The following is a 20,530-nucleotide window of genomic DNA, read 5'->3' as shown; positions in this document are numbered from 1 at the left end:
ACCTCAGAATAAAAAATTGTTGCCTGAAGGTTAATCTGTATAAACAATAGTATGCAAGTATAAACACCATGGGACCACGCAGCCGTCATACCGCTCAGGAAGGAGACGCGTTCTGTCTCCTAGAGACAGCGAAAAGTGCAAATCAATCCCAGAACAACAGCAAAGGACCTTGTGACGATGCTGGAGGAAACAGGTACAAAAGTATCTATATCCACAGTAAAACGAGTCCTATATCGTCATAACCTGAAAGGCAGCTCAGTAAGGAAGAAGCCACTGCTCCAAAACGGCCATAAAAATGCCAGACTACGGTTTGCAACTGCACATGGGGACAAAGATTGTGCTTTTTGGGGAAATGTCCTCTTGTCTGATGAAACAAAAATAGAACTGTTTGGCCATAACCATCATTATGTTTGGAGGAAAAAGAGGGAGACTGGCAAGCCGAAGAACACCATCCTAACCGTGAAGCACGGGGGGTGGCAGCATCATGTTGTGGGGGTGCTTTGCGGGAGAGATTGGTGCAGGAGGGACTGGTGCACTTCACAAAATAGATGGCATCATGAGGTAGGAAAATTGTGTGGATATATTGAAGCAACATCTCAAGACATCAGTCAGGAAGTTGAAGCTTGGTCGCAAATGTGTCTTGCAAATAGACAATGTCCCCAAGCATACTTCCAAAGTTGTGGCAAAATGGCTTAAGGACAACAAAGTCAAGGTATTGGAGTGGCCATCACAAAGCGCTGACATCAATCCTATAGAAAATTTGTGGGCAGAACTGAAAAAGCGTGTGTGAGCAAGGAGGCCTTACAAACCTGACTCAGTTACACCAGCTCTGTCAGGAGGAATGGGCCAAAATTCACCCAACTTATTGTGGGAAGCTTGTGGAAGGCTACCTGAAACGTTTGACCCAAGTTAACCAATTTAAAGGCAATGCTACCAAATACTAATTGAGTGAATGTAAACTTCTGACCCACTGGGAATGTGAAATAAATGATTCTCTCTACTATTATTCTGACATTTCACATTCTTAAAATAAAGTGGTGATCCTAACTGACCTAAGACAGGGAATTTTTACTAGGATTAAATGTCAGGAATTGTGAAAAACAGAGTTTAAATGTATTTTGCTAAGGTGTATGTCAACTTCCGACTTCAACTGTATACACTACCGTTCAAAAGTTTGGGGTAATTTAGAAACGTCATTGTTTTTGAAAGAAAAGCACATTTTTGTCAATTAAAATAACATCAAATTGATCAAAAAATACAGTGTAGACATTGTTAATGTTGTACATGTTTTATGGAATATCTACATAGGCGTACAGAGGCCCATTATCAGCAACCATCACTCCTGTCTTCCAATTGCACGTTGTGTTAGCTAATCCAAGTTGATCATTTTAAAAGGCTAATTGATCGTTAGAAACCCTTTTTGCAATTATGTTAGCACAGCTGAAAACTGTTGTTCTGATTAAAGAAGCAATAAAACTGGTCTTCTTTAGACTAGTTGAGTATCTGGTGCATCAGCATTTGTGGGTTCGATTACAGGCTCAAAATGGCCAGAAACAAAGAACTTTCATCTGAAACCGGTCAGTCTATTCTTGTTCTGAAAAATGAAGGCTATTCCATGCAAGAAATTGCCAAGAAACTGAAGATAGAAGACCAGCATCCCAGAGTCGCCTCTTCACTGTTGACATTGGACTGGTGTTTTGTGGGTACTACTTAATAATGAAGCTGCCAGTTGAGGACTTGTGAGGCGTCTGTTTCTCAAACTAGACACTGTAATGTACTTGTAATCTTGCTCAGTTGTGCACCTGGGCCTCCCACTCCTCTTTCTATTCTGGTTAGAGACAGTTTGCGCTGTTCTGTGAAGGGAGTAGTACACAGCATTGTACGAGATCTTCAGTTTCTTGGCAATTTCTCGCATAGAATAGCCTTCATTTCTCAGACTCTTATGGTTGTTGTTTTTGTGGTAAATTACTATTACATGAAAGTGTAAAAGAAAAGATTATTGGGAAAAACCGACTACAGGAAGTTTTCCCACTGAGTGGTGTACATTTGGCTCAACTAAACATATTAGTTTTCAACCTAGTTGGACAACAGCAAAACTCTGTTTACTGGAAAATAAGCTTATCTGTAAGCATTATTAGAAGTCCTATACTCCTGAACTGACCAATCACTTTTTCCACATTGCCCAAATACACAACCTACCCCCATGCACCCGCCCTGCTGTTTTCCTTCAGAAACCAAGCTTGAGTCTCGTCTCTCTCACATCCCTGAGTAATGAGAGAGGGACTCTTTGCCAAGACGCTTTGGGTGGATGGGTGGAAAACAAAACAGAAAGAAATAGCATTGTAAAAGACACATAGATGTAGACCTACACACAACAGTTGTGCTGTAGCTTTCTGACCCTGTAGTTAGGGGCCAGAAAACAGCCATGCCAGATGACTCCATCCAGACAGCGCATGGTAAGATCTGTCTGTGAATCTTGTTTTCCATTCAGGTTGGTTACCCAGGAGTTGTCAGCTCAGCTCTGTCAAGGAAAACGTTACACGATTGGTTTAACCCTCTCTCATCAATTAATTAAAGGAAAGTGAACAGCAGTCCCTTCAAAACACAGAGATGATTTGGGAGCGAGGTCCCATCAATATCCCATCGTTAATGGTAATTTAAAACAAAGCCAAAATATTTGATCTCTGTTGTCGTTTATTCTCATTTAATTAGATGATTTATATACGATTTCAAAGATTATTACATCCAGCTGTTCAATTATGGAACATCAGGTGAACAGATGAAATGTTTTAAATCAGTGTGTGACCAAAAAACAGTTGAAGTTTCAGTCCAAAATGTCTGCTTGTTGATTTAAAAAAAAAAATAATTATGCAGATTTTTTATTTATTTTTTTTATCAAAAAGTGCAAGTATCAGTCAAATTATCTGAGGATTAAAATATTTGTTATCAACAATCATGAAGAATAGTAATTATTCATTGTTTAATTTACATAGGTAAAAGTACACATCTGAAAATAATCTTTATCTTCATCTTCAATGATGGCTGTCGAATTATTTTAGTCAGGGTCTCAGCATTCGACAAAACCCGGAAACAACACAAGCTTGGAATGATCATACATTAATTAGACTGGGATTTACAGTTTGACATTGATTACAAGCAGCCATAATAAATAAATTCATTGGTTGGTACATAAATAGGCAGTTATGATTTCATCCACTCACACAGGCTTCCCTCACACAGGCTTCAATCATCTCTTGAGTTGCTCAACATACATTACCCCATATACTGTATATCACACAATGAAAATAAACTATGAATCATTATTTTAAATACAATGAAAATCACCACTGAGATGACAGATAATAAAAATGGTGTAGTACCTTAAATCGAACTTTTATCATGTGCAACTACAAAGCGGACTCCAACCTTACCCATATCAATGTCAGCACGTTATGGGATTGTGTTTGACATTTTGATTTATTCCAAACAGTGCTCTTGATCAGTAGAACTGATTTAAACCATAGTTCCTATCTAACCCTCATAGTCACCTAGGTGCAGTATTAAGAATCTTGCCCAATAGGTTGCTTGTGTCTCTTTCAACTGCCCTTTGTCAAAAGGAGTCAATACCAACAACCCACAGGGATTCAAGTCCAAAAGTCCTCTTAAATGGGTATTTTAATATTTTTCTCCGTATGGTTGCACTTATGAAAGCTCTTTCCAAGTCTTGCAAGGACTAGGCTTATCGCTCACAATGGAAACAGTCATCATACTTTCTTTACCAAGGTGGCTGTGAAGGGTGAAAGGTCACAACATGGCTATTCTTTCCATGTGTTGTTCCACTTCCTCAATGTGTAGTGCCGTCCGCCCCTGGTATCGCCACCATGTGCAGAACTTGACAACGAGCTCCATTGTGACTTGCTGTTGAACTACTGTCTGTCTGCTTGAGTCATCAGAACGTTTCCAGAGCAGTTAGGGCCGTTAGAGCATATCGTCGTACGCCTCTCTGACCGGGGCTCGCTTGGTACGCCGCCGTCTCAGGCTGGAGAAGCAGGAGGAGGCGGTGAGGGCGATACGGCTCAGGCCCAAGTTCAGGCAGTGCACCTCGGATGTGACGGGCACCTCGGAGAAGAGGGTGCGGTCGCGAGACAGCCGTGTCAGGGTGTCACTGTTCTCAATGTCCTTCACAATGTTCAGGATCTCCTGGCGCTCCGTCTGCCGAGTCATCCCACGGATGTTCAAGATGGCCGACACATGTTTCTTCCTGCAAACAGAGGAGGAGAAAGAGGGCTTAGTCTAGTTCATACTAATACAAATCGACATGGAACAAAGATGTCATATAGGCCACATCTAGCACATAAAGCCTTGATTGAGTTGATTTGAAAAGAGTGTATCTTGCATCACTGCAATGGCAGAGTCAACCATCACAAGGACATGATATGGTTAGGAATAAAGAGAATTATCAAAATACTGAGAAGGCAGTCAGCCCTGAGGCAAGTCACTAAGGAACATGGAAAGTTAGACAAAATAGTTAGCAAAATACAGTTAGTTAGAGAGCGTTCCCAAATGGTTTTGTCACACCCTTACATACAAACACAATTAGTAAAACATCTGTCCCTGTTTTAGGGTGGCCTCCGATTCAACACCTTGGCCTCTGGAAATCTCCCTGCGGGCAAGTACGAGCGGCTCTGAAGCCACTTCCTCTCTGTTGCGACTTCCACTTCCTCTCTGTTGGGCTGACCAGCAGCACAAGGGTGAATGGCAAGCAGCCATAAACACTAACAGCAGCCCTAGCCCTGGGACGGTAGTAACTCCACCTTACCTGACACCCTAGACCCACACCAATTTGCATACCGCCCCAACAGATCCATGGATTACGCAATCGCCATTGTATTAAACACTGCCCTATCCTATCTGGACAAGAGGAATACCTATGTAAGAATGCTGTTCATTAACTACAGCTCAGCCTTCTACAGCTCAACACCAGAGTGCCCTCTAAGCTCAACACTAAGCATGGGGCCCTGGGTCTGAACCCCGCCCTGTGCAACTGGATCCTGGACTTCATGACGGGCCGCCCCCAGATGGTGAAGGTAAGGAAACAACACCTCCGCTACGCCGATCCTCAACACGGGGGCCCCACAAGGGTGAGTGCTCAGCCCTTCCTGTACTCCCTGTTCACCCATGACTGTGTGGCCATGCACGTCTCCAAGTCAACCATCAAGTTTGCAGACGACACAAAAGTGGTGAGCCTGATTGCCAACAACGACGAGACAGCATGCAGGGAGGAGATGAGGGCCCTGGCGGTGTGATGCCAGGAAAATAACCCTTCCCTCAACACCAACAAAACAAAGGAACTAATTGTGGACACCGTCCGCAACCACGGGGCTCTCCAGAGGGTGGCACGGTCAGCCCAACTCATCACCGGAGGCACACTGGCTGCCTTCCAGGACATCTACAGCACCAGCTGTCACAGGTAGGCCAAGAAGATCAACAAGGACCTCAGCCACCCGAGTCATGGCCTGTTCACCCCCGCTACCATCTAGAAAGAGGAGACAGTACAGGTGCTTCAAAGCTGGGACCGAGAGACAGAAAAACAGCTTCTATCTCCAGGCCATCGGACTGTTAAATAGTCACCACTAGCCGGCCTCCGCCCAGTACCCTGCCTTGACCTTTAGTCACTGTTACTAGCCGGCTGCTGCCCTATGTACATAGTCTTTGAACACTGGTCACTTTAATAATATTTTCATACTGTTTTACCCACTTCATATGTATATAGTGTATTCTAGTCAAGGTTCATCCTATATAACTACTGCTGTACACACCTTTCCTATTCATATACCGTCCACACTGTCTACAAACACTATCCTATACATATATATTTATATTCCGGACTCAGACACTGCTCGTTCTAATATTTATGAATTCCTTTCTTTCTTTAAAAAAGTGATTTGCGTGCATTGTTTTTCATCGTTAGGTATTACTGCACTGTTGAAGCTGGGAACACAAGCATTTCGCTACACCCGCGATAGCTTCTGCAAAACATGTGTATGTGACCAATAACATGGATTTGATTTTGATGATGGAGCCCAAACTCACTTCCCACCACGACCAGTGACTATCACCAAAAATAACACGCAGATAAAGTGGTGGGCAGCTTGGCTTCCGGGAAACCTTATTTTTCTGTTCGCTACTACGGAGGATTAACGAGCAGTTCCATGCAACCAGGTGATAGATTGCAATTGGTATTTGGAGCAAATTATGCCATGAAACCAACTAGGATATTATTGTACATAGTGTACAGGATAGTACGAGGCCCTGAAGGGTCAATGCCCTGCACAGTTGCAAGCATCAGGTGTGTACTTTACAGAGGGATTTGTCATACTTGATGCAATATGTCAAGGATTGTACGGTGTAGTTTCTGTCAATGGTTAGCATTCTCCAGATTCAAGTCAAGATTCCAAACAATACATGCGAGTCTGTTATGAGTTACGGATGGAGACAAATCTTAATTTAGAGAAAAGATTCCATTGAGGACTGCCTGCCCACGCCAGGTTGTGCTACACAGCTACCATGTCACCCCTGGGCAGGAAGTACGTGTTTTTGCTTTGTTTTCGCCCAGGACCCGAGACGGACAAACGGACAAGACCCCCCCCCCCCCACACCCTTTAATGTGTGCCAGCGACGGCCAACAGCTCCCCATAAAAATAAGGAAACGACTCAGCTCTTGTTTGCTTTTAACAAGTCCCCCATTTGCCATCCACAATTAATGCAGAACAGTAGCCATGTTTCCTTTTGGGGTGTTTCAGTCCACCTAAGCTTTTGGAAATGTTGACGCTCATGTGGCTCGATGGAAGTCCTGAAAATATGGCTGTCATTCTGCATAGATGATCGCTGCCTCCCGTGCTCCTTACCGAATGTCTGGGAACTCCCTCACCAGGACCCCCACCTCCATTTGGATGGAGGGGATGTCTTCCAGGAGGATGATCTCAGAGAGGTGTGGGATAGCACTGTCCAGCCAGGAGGAGGGAGATTCCTAAAGGGGAGATAGAGAGAGGCGTGATCAGAACAGATCCTCTAAACAGCACAAATGAGGATACAGCCGTCTAAACAGGGCAATTCATGTTCAACTAGTTCTGCAGCGTCATGACAGGTCAACAGGCTATTCTCCGACTCAATGCCTTTGAATCTACTATCTTGGCAACGGCTCAAACCCAGAACTAGATGAAGTGATTTCAAGCCTTAATGGTTACAACTAGATTGGTGATGTACACACATTCGTTTGACCGGAGGGAACCATCCGATAACATAGACCCAAAACACCAAGGTTAGAAGTACAGCGACAGTATTGAGCGTGCAAACTCAATCCCCTGAGCATCAAAGTGACCCTGTTATTCTGAGGACTAAACCGTGTGGTCGACCAGAGGTCCATCCTGGTCCTCCACTCAACCCCAAAGGCCGGTCAGGGCTTCTAAGGCCCAGGGCAGGATGCCAGACCACTCGTCTGTAAACAACGCTATCCTGTTGTCCGGAGAGGTGACAAATGGATGTTTTATCTGGAGAAAGGGGCGGACGCCACAGAGGGAAGGATAGGGAGTGGGCTGGGGTGAAGGTTGAGGTGATTGCCCCCTTGTGCAAACGGCCTGCCTGGTAATCCATCTATATCTAGGTTATAGTAGCCATTATTTTTTCTCTCTTTTCTTTTTAACCCCTCGTCTCCTTTGTTTGAACTCATCCGGAGTTGTTTCAGTAACTCTCACAGACAGGCCGCATACCAGTCAAACGTGATTAATGAGCACACACTCTTAAGTGCAAACAAACACACACACACACACACACACATACACACGCTGTTCGTTGCGTCATGTCACAGGCAGCACTGTTGATCCGACTACGGTTCTCCAGTGTACCATAGTTGTTCTAGAATGACTCACCAGATCTTTGAAGAGCACTTTGACCTGCTTGCCCTCGTCACGCAGTCGTCCAGCCATCCTCTTCCTCATTCTGAGTGACGTGCAGATGATCCTCCCCCTCATGAGGGAGCGCAGGTATTCCATCAGAATCCGTCTATGCACCTCTCCCACCAGGACCTGGGAGAACGAGGGAAAGATAGAATGAATGAATCAACCAATTATCCATTCAGTCAATCAATTTAAAAAAAAAAACAGTTTTCTCTAGAACGTTCACTGTTTTGTTTTTTTTGTTGCTTAGAATTAAAACCAATCAAATATCTTTGAGTTATTAGTGCACATTGTGACGTTGTGCCAGAGGACCTTAGCGCCTCCCCATGTCTACATGGCTCCTACTTGCTGCGTCTCTGCCATGTACCTGATAGGGTGGGCTGTCCATCCTGCGAAACTTCTTGAAGTGTTCCTTAATATGGGACTCGATTTGCTCATAGGTCTCTGTGTTGTTCAGCCACTTCCTCTTCACCAGCTTCTCAAAGAAGGGCTAAATATGGCCAGGAGAGGGAAAATGTGAGTGAGCAAGAGAGAGAGAGACAGGAAAATGGTGAGAGAATGAAGAAGACAAGGAAGGGAGGGAGACAGAGAGATGTGGATGTGGCACCTGAGTCAGATCCGTGTTTTATCGCTAACTGAGTCACCCGACTGGGTTTGTGTCTTCCTATGAGGATGTGTGGGCCGTTTAGACCAATAATTTCACAGATTGTGACTTCCTACCCAACGACAACAGCATAAAAAGCCTCAGCTCGGTCAACTGTGCCCCTGGAAGACTGGCACTGCCCGTCTCTATGGCGGCTACTGAAGAGGAGCGGAACTGCATAGCCTGCCAGTAACTATGTGGCATGCTGCCAATCTAATCTTATTTAACCATGTTTGTCACATTGGAGCGGCTATTTTAGGGCCTCAGTTCTTCAGCACATCCCTGAGAACTTTGAGGGCAAGCCATGTGGAGAACACTGATAAGATGTGCTATATATTCTGGGACACATGGCAGACTGAGGGACGCTTGAGGGCGTGTGTGTGTGTGTGTGTGTGTGTGTGTGTGTGTGTGTGTGTGTGTTTTTACCATGTGTGTGTGTGTTTTTACATTTTACTATACTTGTGAGTACCAGAAATCATCATCAGAATAGTAAACCAACTAAAATTCTGAGAAGTGAGGACAGTCCTCACTTGTAAAAAAGGCTATTTTAGGTTTAGGGGTTAGGTTTAGGATATATGGTTAGGGGTTAAAGTTAGGGTAAGGGTTAGGTTGAGGTTTAGGGGTTAGGTTTAGGATATATGGTTAGGGGTTAAAGTTAGGGTAAGGGTTAGGTTGAGGTTTAGGGGTTAGGTTTAGGATATATGGTTAGGGGTTAAAGTTAGGGTAAGGGTTAGGTTGAGGTTTAGGGGTTAGGGAAAATATGATTTTGAATGGGAATTAATTGTTGGTTCCCAAAAAGTACACACAAGTATTGTAAGACATAGCAGTGTATGTGTGTGAGGTTGTTTACATGTTGTGTTAGAAAGCTGTGATCATGGGTGTGTTTAGGAATCCTGTGTGTGTGTGTTTACATGTGTGTGTGTGTGTGTGTTAAGAACACTCACCCTTATGCGCTCATACAGTCTGTCACTCAGCACCTTCACTCCCTGGTTGACTATTCGGTCCAGGGAAGTGTTTGCTCGCCTGGCTGAGTCCTCATTGATGGCAGGGTCACACTGCACACAGCGCTGGACAAAACCCCTGCACACACACACAGTCACAGCAGACTAATGAATACATTGTACACTTACATGATTTATGCATGTTTTAAGGAACATTCCGAAAACACACCAAGGCAGTTTTTGCTCTGTACTTGAGAACTTGAATGCTAACATGTACCATTTTTGGGGTATTGTTTTTGAGTATAGTATTTAAAGGGAAACTCCACCCAAAAACAATACTTTGGTATACATTTCAGTAGTCCATTGTGGCCCTAAAATGTTCTGCATGTCAGCAATCGAGTCTTCAAGATAAATACAGATATACAGCTGTTGTGATGCATTTTGCATCATACCGGCTGCAAAACAAATACCAAAATATATTTTTGGGGTGGAATTTCCATTTAAGGCGTTATTGGGGAAATGGACCGACTGTAACGCAATGCAGGCTAGCCTACTACTGCTACAACAGTCCTACCTGAAAGAGGGACAGCAGTTGACCAGGGCGATGGTCTTGGAGATATATCCATCCTCGTTATCCCCAACCATGTTGACCAGACACTCGTGGAACATCTCCACTTTCCTTTGGAAGCTGGAAGTGAAGCAGTTTTAACAGTATTAGAATGTCTCATAGAGATGTTCCTTTCCATATTCCAGTTGAACTGGTTGGTTACAGTTGATATATTCTAGCATTATTGCAAAATAAAATGCATTGGGCAGTGAGACAACTATAGGTTTGGCCCTGTGTAATACTCTTTTCATTCTAAGAATGATGACAGTGACTTTGTCCTAGGCCTTATTATGTAATATGTAATGATACAGTGTGCTCTAGGCCATATTATGTCATATGTAATGAGACAGTGTGTTCTAGGACTACTACAGTGTGTAAACATGTCATTCTGCAGTGTGTGGTCCTCTCACCTGTACAGGAAGTCGGCCAGACCATTCAGACTGCACTGAGCCACAAGGGAACCCAGGTTTCTGTTGATGGCAGCTGACTGCTCGAGATCTACCTGCAGCCTCTAAACACACACATACACACACACACATACCAGATGTAATGTTGGCAAACGTGTATTATGTGTGAAATGCTATTTGACTCTTTCTTTTTTTATTTTACTGCATCTGTGTAGAAGGTGCTGGTACCAATCAAGGCCACTAGAGGCCAGTGAAGGGACTCTAAAACAGTGAGCTGTGATGGAGTTCTAAGGGAAGGGTCTGTATTGACTTTGGCGGTTGCTTGAGGAATGTTTCCTCTGCTCCACCAGATGCATGAGCTTATCCTCAAAATACGAAGTGACCACATTTAGCGTGCAACACAAAACCATCATGACCGGCCTCATCAAAATCAGGAGGAGAAATCAATTACTTACTCCTGATATCTATCCCTGTGTGTGTGTGTGTGTGTGTGTGTGTGTGTGTGTGTGTGTGTGTGTGTGTGTGTGTGTGTGTGTGTGTGTGTGTGTGTGTGCGCGCGCGCTTACCTGGATGACGGTGCGAGCCAGCGTGATCTGATACTCCTCGATGTGCAGCGTCTCCATCCAACGCTTCACCTCCTCGTCCAGCACCTGAGACAGCTCCGTGGTCACCTTCTCCTGGAACGCAACCAGACCGCGCGGTCAGACACAACTCCGCCATGCACTGAACCACTGTGAGCTCTGCAGCCGCTAAGCATCAAAATATTCCCAACAGATGCCGTCAAGACATCAAGATGGAAACAGGCGTAGAATCACAGATAATACTGTAAATCCGGCTTCATTTGTTCTTATCAATATCCCCTTTGTAAACATTGCCCTTTTATTTTAGGTGAAGGTTTCCTCTCATTGGTGGGTGAACCCACAGGGGGCATGATTGATTGCCAGCCCACAAGCCACACTGCCATTAAACCCAGTGCTCTTTTTCCTCTGTAGGATTTACTTGTGGACTACTATTATGTCTACATACAGTGCCTTGCGAAAGAATTCGGCCCCCTTGAACTTTGCGACCTTTTGCCACATTTCAGGCTTCCAACATAAAGATATAAAACTGTATTTTTTTGTGAAGAATCAACAACAAGTGGGACACAATCATGAAGTGGAACGACATTTATTGGATATTTCAAACTTTTTTAACAAATCAAAAACTGAAAAATTGGGCGTGCAAAATTATTCAGCCCCCTTAAGTTAATACTTTGTAGCGATTACAGCTGTAAGTCGCTTGGGGTATGTCTCTATCAGTTTTGCACATCGAGAGACTGACATTTTTTCCCATTCCTCCTTGCAAAACAGCTCGAGCTCAGTGAGGTTGGATGGAGAGCATTTGTGAACAGCAGTTTTCAGTTCTTTCCACAGATTCTCGATTGGATTCAGGTCTGGACTTTGACTTGGCCATTCTAACACCTGGATATGTTTATTTTTGAACCATTCCATTGTAGATTTTGCTTTATGTTTTGGATCATTGTCTTGTTGGAAGACAAATCTCTGTCCCAGTCTCAGGTCTTTTGCAGACTCCATCAGGTTTTCTTCCAGAATGGTCCTGTATTTGGCTCCATCCATCTTCCCATCAATTTTAACCATCTTCCCTGTCCCTGCTGAAGAAAAGCAGGCCCATGATGATGCTGCCACCACCATGTTTGACAGTGGGGATGGTGTGTTCAGCTGTGTTGCTTTTACGCCAAACATAACGTTTTGCATTGTTGCCAAAAAGTTCAATTTTGGTTTCATCTGACCAGAGCACCTTCTTCCACATGTTTGGTGTGTCTCCCAGGTGGCTTGTGGCAAACTTTAAACAACACTTTTTAAGGATATCTTTAAGAAATGGCTTTCTTCTTGCCACTCTTCCATAAAGGCCAGATTTGTGCAATATACGACTGATTTTTGTCCTATGGACAGAGTCTCCCACCTCAGCTGTAGATCTCTGCAGTTCATCCAGAGTGATCATGGGCCTCTTGGCTGCATCTCTGATCAGTCTTCACCTTGTATGAGCTGAAAGTTTAGAGGGACGGCCAGGTCTTGGTAGATTTGCAGTGGTCTGATACTCCTTCCATTTCAATATTATCGCTTGCACAGTGCTCCTTGGGATGTTTAAAGCTTGGGAAATCTTTTTGTATCCAAATCCGGCTTTAAACTTCTTCACAACAGTATCTCGGACCTGCCTGGTGTGTTCCTTGTTCTTTATGATGCTCTCTGCGCTTTTAACGGACCTCTGAGACTATCACAGTGCAGGTGCATTGATACGGAGACTTGATTACACACAGGTGGATTGTATTTATCATCCTTAGTCATTTAGGTCAACATTGGATCATTCAGAGATCCTCACTGAACTTCTGGAGAGAGTTTGCTGCACTGAAAGTAAAGGGGCTGAATAATTTTGCACGCCCAATTTTTCAGTTTTTGATTTGTTAAAAAAGTTTTAAATATCCAATAAATGTCGTTCCACTTCATGATTGTGTCCCACTTGTTGTTGATTCTTCACAAAAAAATACAGTTTTATATCTTTATGTTTGAAGCCTGAAATGTGGCAAAAGGTTGCAAAGTTCAAGGGGGCCGAATACTTTCGCAAGGCACTGTACATGGGCCCTGGGCCCTGGAACTCCAACAGTGAACAGAGTACCACACACACAACAGTGCTCTAGCCTACCTGGACTTGACTCACAAGTGAGTTGCGTAATGACCTGAGCTAAATGGCCTGTGGTCTGGCTTCCGTTGTGTGTTGTCCGTCGTAGACAGGAAAACCCACGAGCTGACCCTGAGACGGTGCGCACTGATTGGCTGCACTGGTCAGAGTGATATCCCTCCCTTTAGGTGGACAGGAAGGACCATAGGAGCACCCTTTCGGGGCTCACCAAATGAGGAGGGGTGAGGGGTGGATGGTCGGCCCTTACCCTGACAGAGTTGAGACAGTCCAGCTCCAGTTTGTCCACAGTCTCCGAGGGCAACAACGGCCCCAGCTGGGACCTGTTGAAGGGCGTCGTCATGCTGACTGTTCCAAGGACGTCCCTGGAGGGATTACAGTAGGAGGCCAGAGTCAGTGGCATACTCATACAGTAACTCTTAACTAATAAACAACTGTTTATGTACAGTATAATCAACAGTATTTATGCACAGTATTAAGTACAATAACATCACACCACTTTGTAACATGCTTTACCGTGAAAGCATAAAGTGAAATGAAACATTTCTGACAAGTTTGTGGTTCATGCAAGTTTGTTACAACCTGACATTTAGCTATATACTTTTGTTCATTCCTTTTTTTGTAATGCAACTCTGCTACTTACAAAATCTGATGTGTGTAAAATCACAAGTTGCAATACACAGTTATTGAATGAGCTATTCAATAGTCTACACTCAGTGACCTTTAAGATGGACACCCACTTGTTATAGATGTTGTAGAGCCAGTCCAGCAGAGAGTAGATATCTGTGATCAGCAGCTGGTCGTCAGTGATGCTCTGCAGTCTGCGGGCCACCGCCTGGTGGTAGCTCTGTAGGTACACCTGGAAGGGTTCATACTCCTCTGGGTACACTGGCACCACGTTCCTCTTGGCCGCCCCCAGGTCCTCCACCACCCGGGTCCGCACCCTGTCCAGGTAGTCCGCCAGCTCCCCGCCCCGGGCCTCGTTCCTCTGGGGAAGGCTCCCGTTTGCTGCCTCCGCCACCGCCTCCTTCCACCGCTGCTTCAGCTGCCTGGGTCTGGGGCCTCCGGGGAGCGCCCCCTCACCCTGCGCCCAGTCCCGGTCCGCCTGCTCCTCCTGCTGCAGAACCTGTACCACCAGCCCCAGGTTGGGCCCCGCCGTGGGGGAGCGCAGCGACTCACGCACCACCGCCCACAGCTCCTTCTGCAGGGCTTCGTACAGCAGCTCCACGTCTTTGGCTTTGCGCCTGCCGCCGTCTTTGCTCCCGGGGCTGTTGAGATCCTCTGGGACAGCACCGCCTGCTGGCGATGAGGGCAGGGTCGCTGCGGCCGCCTCGTTACACTCCTGCTCCAGCTCCAGGATGTGTGTGTCAGCCAGGAACAGGTCTCGCTTAGTCACCAGCTGCAGAATTTCTAGAACTAAAGTAGAGAGGAGGAAAATGCGTGATACAACTCCACATAACGCATGATAAATCATGTATAGGCAATACAGCTGCATTAAGTCAGAAGGCAGAATGGAGACACCATCCTAATGGAAAGATCTGGGCTCTTGCACCCTCACCTGTCTATCTGTTATGCCACACAACACATGACCTGGTCAACTGGATCAAGTCCCATGTAAATCCAAGACCTACTCAAGTAAACATGACTATGCTTTGCTTTGAACGTGTTTCCGAGCTACGTTTGTTTTCGCGTCAAGCCAAAGGCTAAGCCAGGTTGTCACCTCCTACACAGGTTCCCACATCAGGTCCTATCCATATCAGAGGCTCCAGGCCTGAGAGACAGATGTTGTTTGTCCCATTTTTGGCGTGTTGTTTTTGGGCAGATTGGACACGGTTAAACCGATCTCTCTGGAGGTGGGTTAGATTCATCTCGACTTCAGTTGCACACTTCAAAAGATCCCATCAGGGACATGTGGGTGCCAAACATAAAGCATCCTAGATTCCCACAGAATGTCCACTCACTTGTCCTCTCCTTAGACGCTTCTCTATCAGGTTGAGGTCTTTTATTCGGCTAGTATAGCTATGGAATAGTATATAATAAAAGTTCATTTTGCTTTGCATTAAAGTGGAGAAATTGTATTTCCTGTGGAACTCCACTTTGGCTTCAGAAAGTTCCCATAAGTGCATGTAGACTTTTAGAGCCCAGCCTCACCCATTGAGGTGATCTCATCATCTCTTACTCTGATGTGGTGTGACAGAACGTTTTTAAATTAGTACTAAAACCAGTGATGAAGTCGGCCATTTCCTATTGAAGTCACCAGACACTCCCCTCTGACATCACCCCTCACCCTCTGGGAGGAGCAACACAGCCCGGTAAAAATCCATGAAGTCTGTTGGTCAACTACAGGATAAGACCAAGTAAAGGAATGTGCACCCTCAGGCTTGTCCGTTTTTTTTTTTTCATTTTTCAGACGTTAAATTAATGACAAAAAAAAAAGATCTGTCAGCGGTATTTTTGCGGAGGGGGGGGACGCACTGACTGACCAGGCAAAGAGTACCCCCCCCCCCCCCCCCCCACACACCGCCTATTCTCCCTAGTAAGTGGTTCCTTAAAAGGTGCACCACAGAGCAATGATTGATTCCTTCTTGATGAATAAATAAAATGCTAATGTTTTGTTGTTTCTCTGCAATACTAGCCACCAAGCAATTCTATGAAGTTTACATTGGACTCCTCAGTGGCGCTGCGGTCTAAGGTACTCCATCTCAGTGCTAGAGGCGTCACTACAGACCCTGGTTTTATTCCAGGCTGTATCACAACCGGCCGTGATTGGGAGTCCCATAGGGCGGCGCACAATTGGCCCAGCGTCATCCGGGTTAGGGTTTGGCCGGGGTAAGCCGTCATTGTAAATTAGAATTAATAAGTAAAATAAAAGGTTAAAAAAAAAATTTTAAATTACATTTGAGTCATTTAGTATACGCCCTTATCCAGAGCAACTTACAGTCAGTGCATTCATCTTAAGATAGCTTGGTGAGACCACTTATAACAGTGGAAGTAAGTACATTTTTCCTCAATAAAGAAGTTATCAGCAAAGTAGATCTGGGGGGTGTCTTATTTAAGATGGGTAGGGTCTTACTTGACATTTTCGTAAGATGGGAGCGGGGACTGTCCTAGCATCAGAGGTTCCACCATTGGGGTTCCAGGACAGAGACAAGCTTTGACTGGGCTGAGCGGGAGCTGATCTCCCGTAGTGGTGGGACGGCCAAGAGACCAGAGGCGACTGCATGGAGTTCTCGGGTTGGGATGTAAGGTTTGAGCATAGCCTGAAGGTAGGGAGGGGCAGTTCCCCTTGCTGCTCCGTAAGCAAGCCCCACGGTCTGGTCCTGGATGCGAGCTTTGACTGGAAGCCAGTGGAGAGTTGCGGAGGAGCGGGTGACTTGGGAAGGTTGAACGCCAGGCGGGCTGTGGCATTCTGGATAAGTTGTAGGGGTTTGATAGCACATGCGGGGAGCCCAGGAAACAGAGAGTTGCAGTAATCCAGACGGGAGATGACAAGTGCCTGGATGAGGACCTGCGGCGCTTCCTGTGTTGGGAAAAGTCGTACTCTACGGATGTTGGAGAGCATGAACCTGCAGGGGCAGGTCACTGCTTTGATGTTTGCAGAGATCAACAGGGTATTGGTCACGCCAAGATTACTTGCGCTCTGGGAGGGGGACACCGTGGAGCTGTCCACGGTGATGGAGAGGTCTTAGAGCTGGTAGGCATTCCCCGGGAGGCAGGGCAGCTCCGTCTTGTCGAGGTTGAGCTTGAAGTTGTGGACCGACACCCAAGCTGAGACGTCTGCCAAGCACGCAGAGATTGTCACCCACATAGCAATGATAGGAGAGACCACGTGAGGATTTAACAGAGCCGAGTGACTTAGTATAGAGAGAAAAGAGTACACTCTTAGAAAAAAAGGGTTTTTGGAAGGAAGGATTCTTTGATTATTCCTTGGAAGGCAAGAAGGGTTATACACAGAACCATAGCTGCACATCCTATTTTCCCAGGATGCTCTATTACAGGGTGATTTTCAGAATTGTTTGCTTTAATATCTGTGTTTTTGCATATACATTGATCGGTTGAATCATTTTATGCTACACAGAGATAAACAGGCTAAACTAATCCAATCGGTTAGTAGTTGGGCTTATTGCACCCGTTACTGAGATGGTTGTTCCAGTTTAGATGATTGAGAATTCAATCTTCCCTACCCTGGCAGTCATTCTGAATGCAGGTTGCGGATGGTTAAAAGGTAACAGTGTTGGATATCCTAACTCTGGCTGGATTCCGATAGGAATTACACGTCACTTTGCAAGCCAGCTTAATTTGCAGGCATGATGTGGCCTGTAAACCAGGAGTGTCCTAACACAGCTGTGTTAGGGTATAACTGGGCCATCCCAGAAAGGCCTTATGATATATGCAAAGCGTTCTACCTAGTACCTGAAAGTGTTCCTAGTACCTGAAAGTGTTCCAAGCACCAAAAAAGGGTTCCCCTATCGGGACAAACCCAAGAAACCTTTATGGTTCTACTTAGCATGTCTTGGTGCAGACACAGATCCTCTCCACGCCACCTGGTAGGAGCAGCCTGCCAGGTAGGATGCAATCCAAGAGTGTGCAGAGCCTGAGACGCCCAGCCCTGAGAGGCTGGAGAGGAGGACCTGACAGAGCCTGAGACGCCCAGCCCTGAGAGGGTGGAGAGGAGGACCTGACAGAGCCTGAGACGCCCAGCCCTGAGAGGGTGGAGAGGAGGACCTGACAGTGCCTGAGACGCCCAGCCCTGAGAGGGTGGAGAGGAGGACCTGACAGAGCCTGAGACTCCCAGCCCTGAGAGGGTGGAGAGGAGGACCTGATGGTTCACGTTGTGGAAGGCAGCAGATAGATCTATGAGGATGAGAACAGAGGAGAGAGAGTCAACTGCTTTGGCAGTGTGGAGAGCATCCGTAACACAGAGGGAAGCAGTCTCGGTTGAGTGACCAGTCTTGAAGCCTGACTGATAGTGAGAGAGTTGGTCAGAGACAGCAGGCTCATGTGTTTTGGAAAGAAAAAGAGAAGGGGAAAGGGGGATACCTAATCAGTTGTACAACTGAATACATTCAACCCGAAATGTGTCTTCCGCATTTAACCCAACCCCTCTGAATCAGAGAGGTGCGGGGGGGATAATGGTCTGTAGTTTTCTGACGTCAGAGGGGTCGAGAGTTGGTTTCTTGAGGAGGGGAGAGACTCTGAAAAATGCAAAATTCTCCACCCATCCATCCTCACGTACTTCGTGACACCTCGAAAATAATGGGTGCATGACGTCCCTGAGACCAAGCCCTACTTCATGTCTTTGACTCAGTCCCTGGTTGTGCTGCCCTAATGTAATTGGCTAACATACTGTAAGGCTCCTGGAGTCCTTTTCACATGACCTCACTTACTGAAAGCAAATGCGAAATGAAACAGACTCATTTACATAGTTCATTCCAATGAACAGTCTTATGTGCTAAACAAAACCATCATTTTACAGGAATACACCCGTTTAGGTGTTGATGGTTTTTCTAGAGCAGAGAGCTTTGAAATGTTCTTCATGCCTGGGCCCCATGATGGCATTTCAGACCAAAGTTCAGTCAGCGTTTATCGGATGGTGAAGTACACTTGTTGATTAACTTATTGTGGTTATGGGAGTTGGCTGGCAAAAGTGCCTCTCTCCGCATGGTGGGATCTGGTGGGTAACAAAAGCATAGCAGAGGTTCAAGAGAACATTAGGACAAATGGGGAATGGTCTCCCATTCCAAGTTGCTCATTAACTGACCAATCCATAGATCAGCCATCAACAGTGTTCCCAGTACCTGAAAGTGTTCCCAGTACCTGAAAGTGTTCCCAGTACCTGAAAGTGTTCCCAGTACCTGAAAGTGTTCCCAGTACCTGAAAGTGTTCCTAGTACCTGAAAGTGTTCCTAGTACCTGAAAGTGTTCCTAGTACCTGAAAGTGTTCCCAGTACCTGAAAGTGTTCCCAGTACCTGAAAGTGTTCCTAGTACCTGAAAGTGTTCCCAGTACCTGAAAGTGTTCCCAGTACCTGAAAGTGTTCCCAGTACCTGAAACGGAATGGAGGATGGAGGAAGCTTTCCAATCACACCTGCAAAGCAATAAAGCTAGCTGGATGCATATTTCAATACGGACATATTTAAAGTTGCTAAGCTCTATACGCCAAGGAAGACGTCAAAGTATATATTACCAGGTTTTACCGCAACAACAAACCACTCAGTTTTATGAAGGTGAGCAAGTTGTGGGCCCAAGCTAATGGAGTACGGTACAACTACACCTTTATAAATCCAGCCCTTACACCCAAAGCAGCTGACTACAGTTTGACAAAAAAACATACATGCATTGAATGCTTGCTTGTGCAACATGCATGGAGCGCTATTGTGTAACAATAGTTTACACAAAAGAAAACTCAAAAGAGCTGTTTGCACATTCTGTGTGATAAGTGCAAGGGGGTAGATAGGGTTTTTACAGTAATCACACAATGTGATTAGAGGGGTCGGTGTAGTGAATCACTGTGTCCTAGAGTGTTTGGAGATGCTTGTCTCTGCATACTGCCCAGCCCAAGTGAGGTGACTGGGGCATGAGCATAGCACTGGGAGGAGAAGGTTAGCTGTCTGATGAGAAGCAGGAGGAGTCAGCCATGTCTGTTTACTGTATATGCTAGTGAATGGGCTGCTGTGTGTCTCAGCATCAGGTTTCAAACTCAATAAGGCTCCCAATCTGCTTGCATAAGTCATTTGTGTCTCTGGACAGCCGGATAGCAATTCACATGCTGTTGTCCTGCACAGCCCAGCAGCATGGCAGGAAATGATGTAATTTCCTCCTCCTACATTTAATTGGTGTGGTGACTGAACACAACGACCCTAGGAAAAGGGGCAGGGAGGTGTGGGGCTGGGGCGTTGACATGACACCACTTTGGGGACTCTCTCTTATTGGCCTAAGAAGCACATTGAACCACTGCTATGGTGCGTCACAGATCAGCTGTGTAAATAACCGCCCCTCTTGCTCTGTTCGGGGAACCTCACGGCTTCCACTACCGCGCTGAGTTGCCCGTTTTTTCTCCCTGTTCCCATAAAGGAACTAGAGGATGCGGGGGCGCGCCGCTGCCGGCCTATCGCCTTGCTCATCCTTCCCTGTCCCGCTTGAGGGAGAGAAGTGATGCCATGGCACCGCCCATACCCGTCCCCCCCAACATCACTCCATCATTTCCAAAGTTGCCTGCCAACGCAGCGAAAGGACATCTAAATATACATCACAATTCAGCCAGGCACATCTCCCTTAAAGAGAG

At 45.7% G+C, this 20,530-nt stretch overlaps 1 protein-coding gene across 6 annotated transcripts in view; it reads right to left on the bottom strand.

Moving 5' to 3' along the window:
* Window positions 1–2,676: 2,676 nt before the first annotated feature.
* LOC110503629 (exocyst complex component 3-like protein 2) overlaps window positions 2,677–20,530 on the bottom strand; it is a 34,010-nt gene continuing 16,156 nt past the window's right edge. For 3 of the 6 annotated variants that reach the window (XM_090218188.1, XM_036961520.2, XM_090218187.1), the window contains exons 4-13: window positions 13,988–14,663; window positions 13,498–13,612; window positions 11,120–11,230; window positions 10,557–10,657; window positions 10,114–10,227; window positions 9,543–9,678; window positions 8,323–8,445; window positions 7,929–8,084; window positions 6,909–7,030; window positions 2,677–5,536 (exon numbers count right to left, since the gene is read on the bottom strand). In XM_090218188.1, coding sequence (XP_090074314.1) covers window positions 5,530–5,536; window positions 6,909–7,030; window positions 7,929–8,084; window positions 8,323–8,445; window positions 9,543–9,678; window positions 10,114–10,227; window positions 10,557–10,657; window positions 11,120–11,230; window positions 13,498–13,612; window positions 13,988–14,663 — 1,661 coding nt within the window. In that variant the 3' untranslated portion in view covers window positions 2,677–5,529. The remainder of the gene's footprint in view (window positions 5,537–6,908; window positions 7,031–7,928; window positions 8,085–8,322; window positions 8,446–9,542; window positions 9,679–10,113; window positions 10,228–10,556; window positions 10,658–11,119; window positions 11,231–13,497; window positions 13,613–13,987; window positions 14,664–20,530) is intronic. The other 3 variants (XM_036961519.2, XM_036961517.2, XM_036961518.2) reach the window with 1 other exon arrangement.

The sequence above is a fragment of the Oncorhynchus mykiss genome, chromosome 24, assembly GCF_057628025.1.
Source record: "Oncorhynchus mykiss isolate SJ-2025 chromosome 24, ASM5762802v1, whole genome shotgun sequence".
In the NCBI taxonomy this organism is placed as follows: domain Eukaryota; kingdom Metazoa; phylum Chordata; class Actinopteri; order Salmoniformes; family Salmonidae; genus Oncorhynchus; species Oncorhynchus mykiss.
This window is presented reverse-complemented; position numbering and strand designations above follow the sequence as displayed.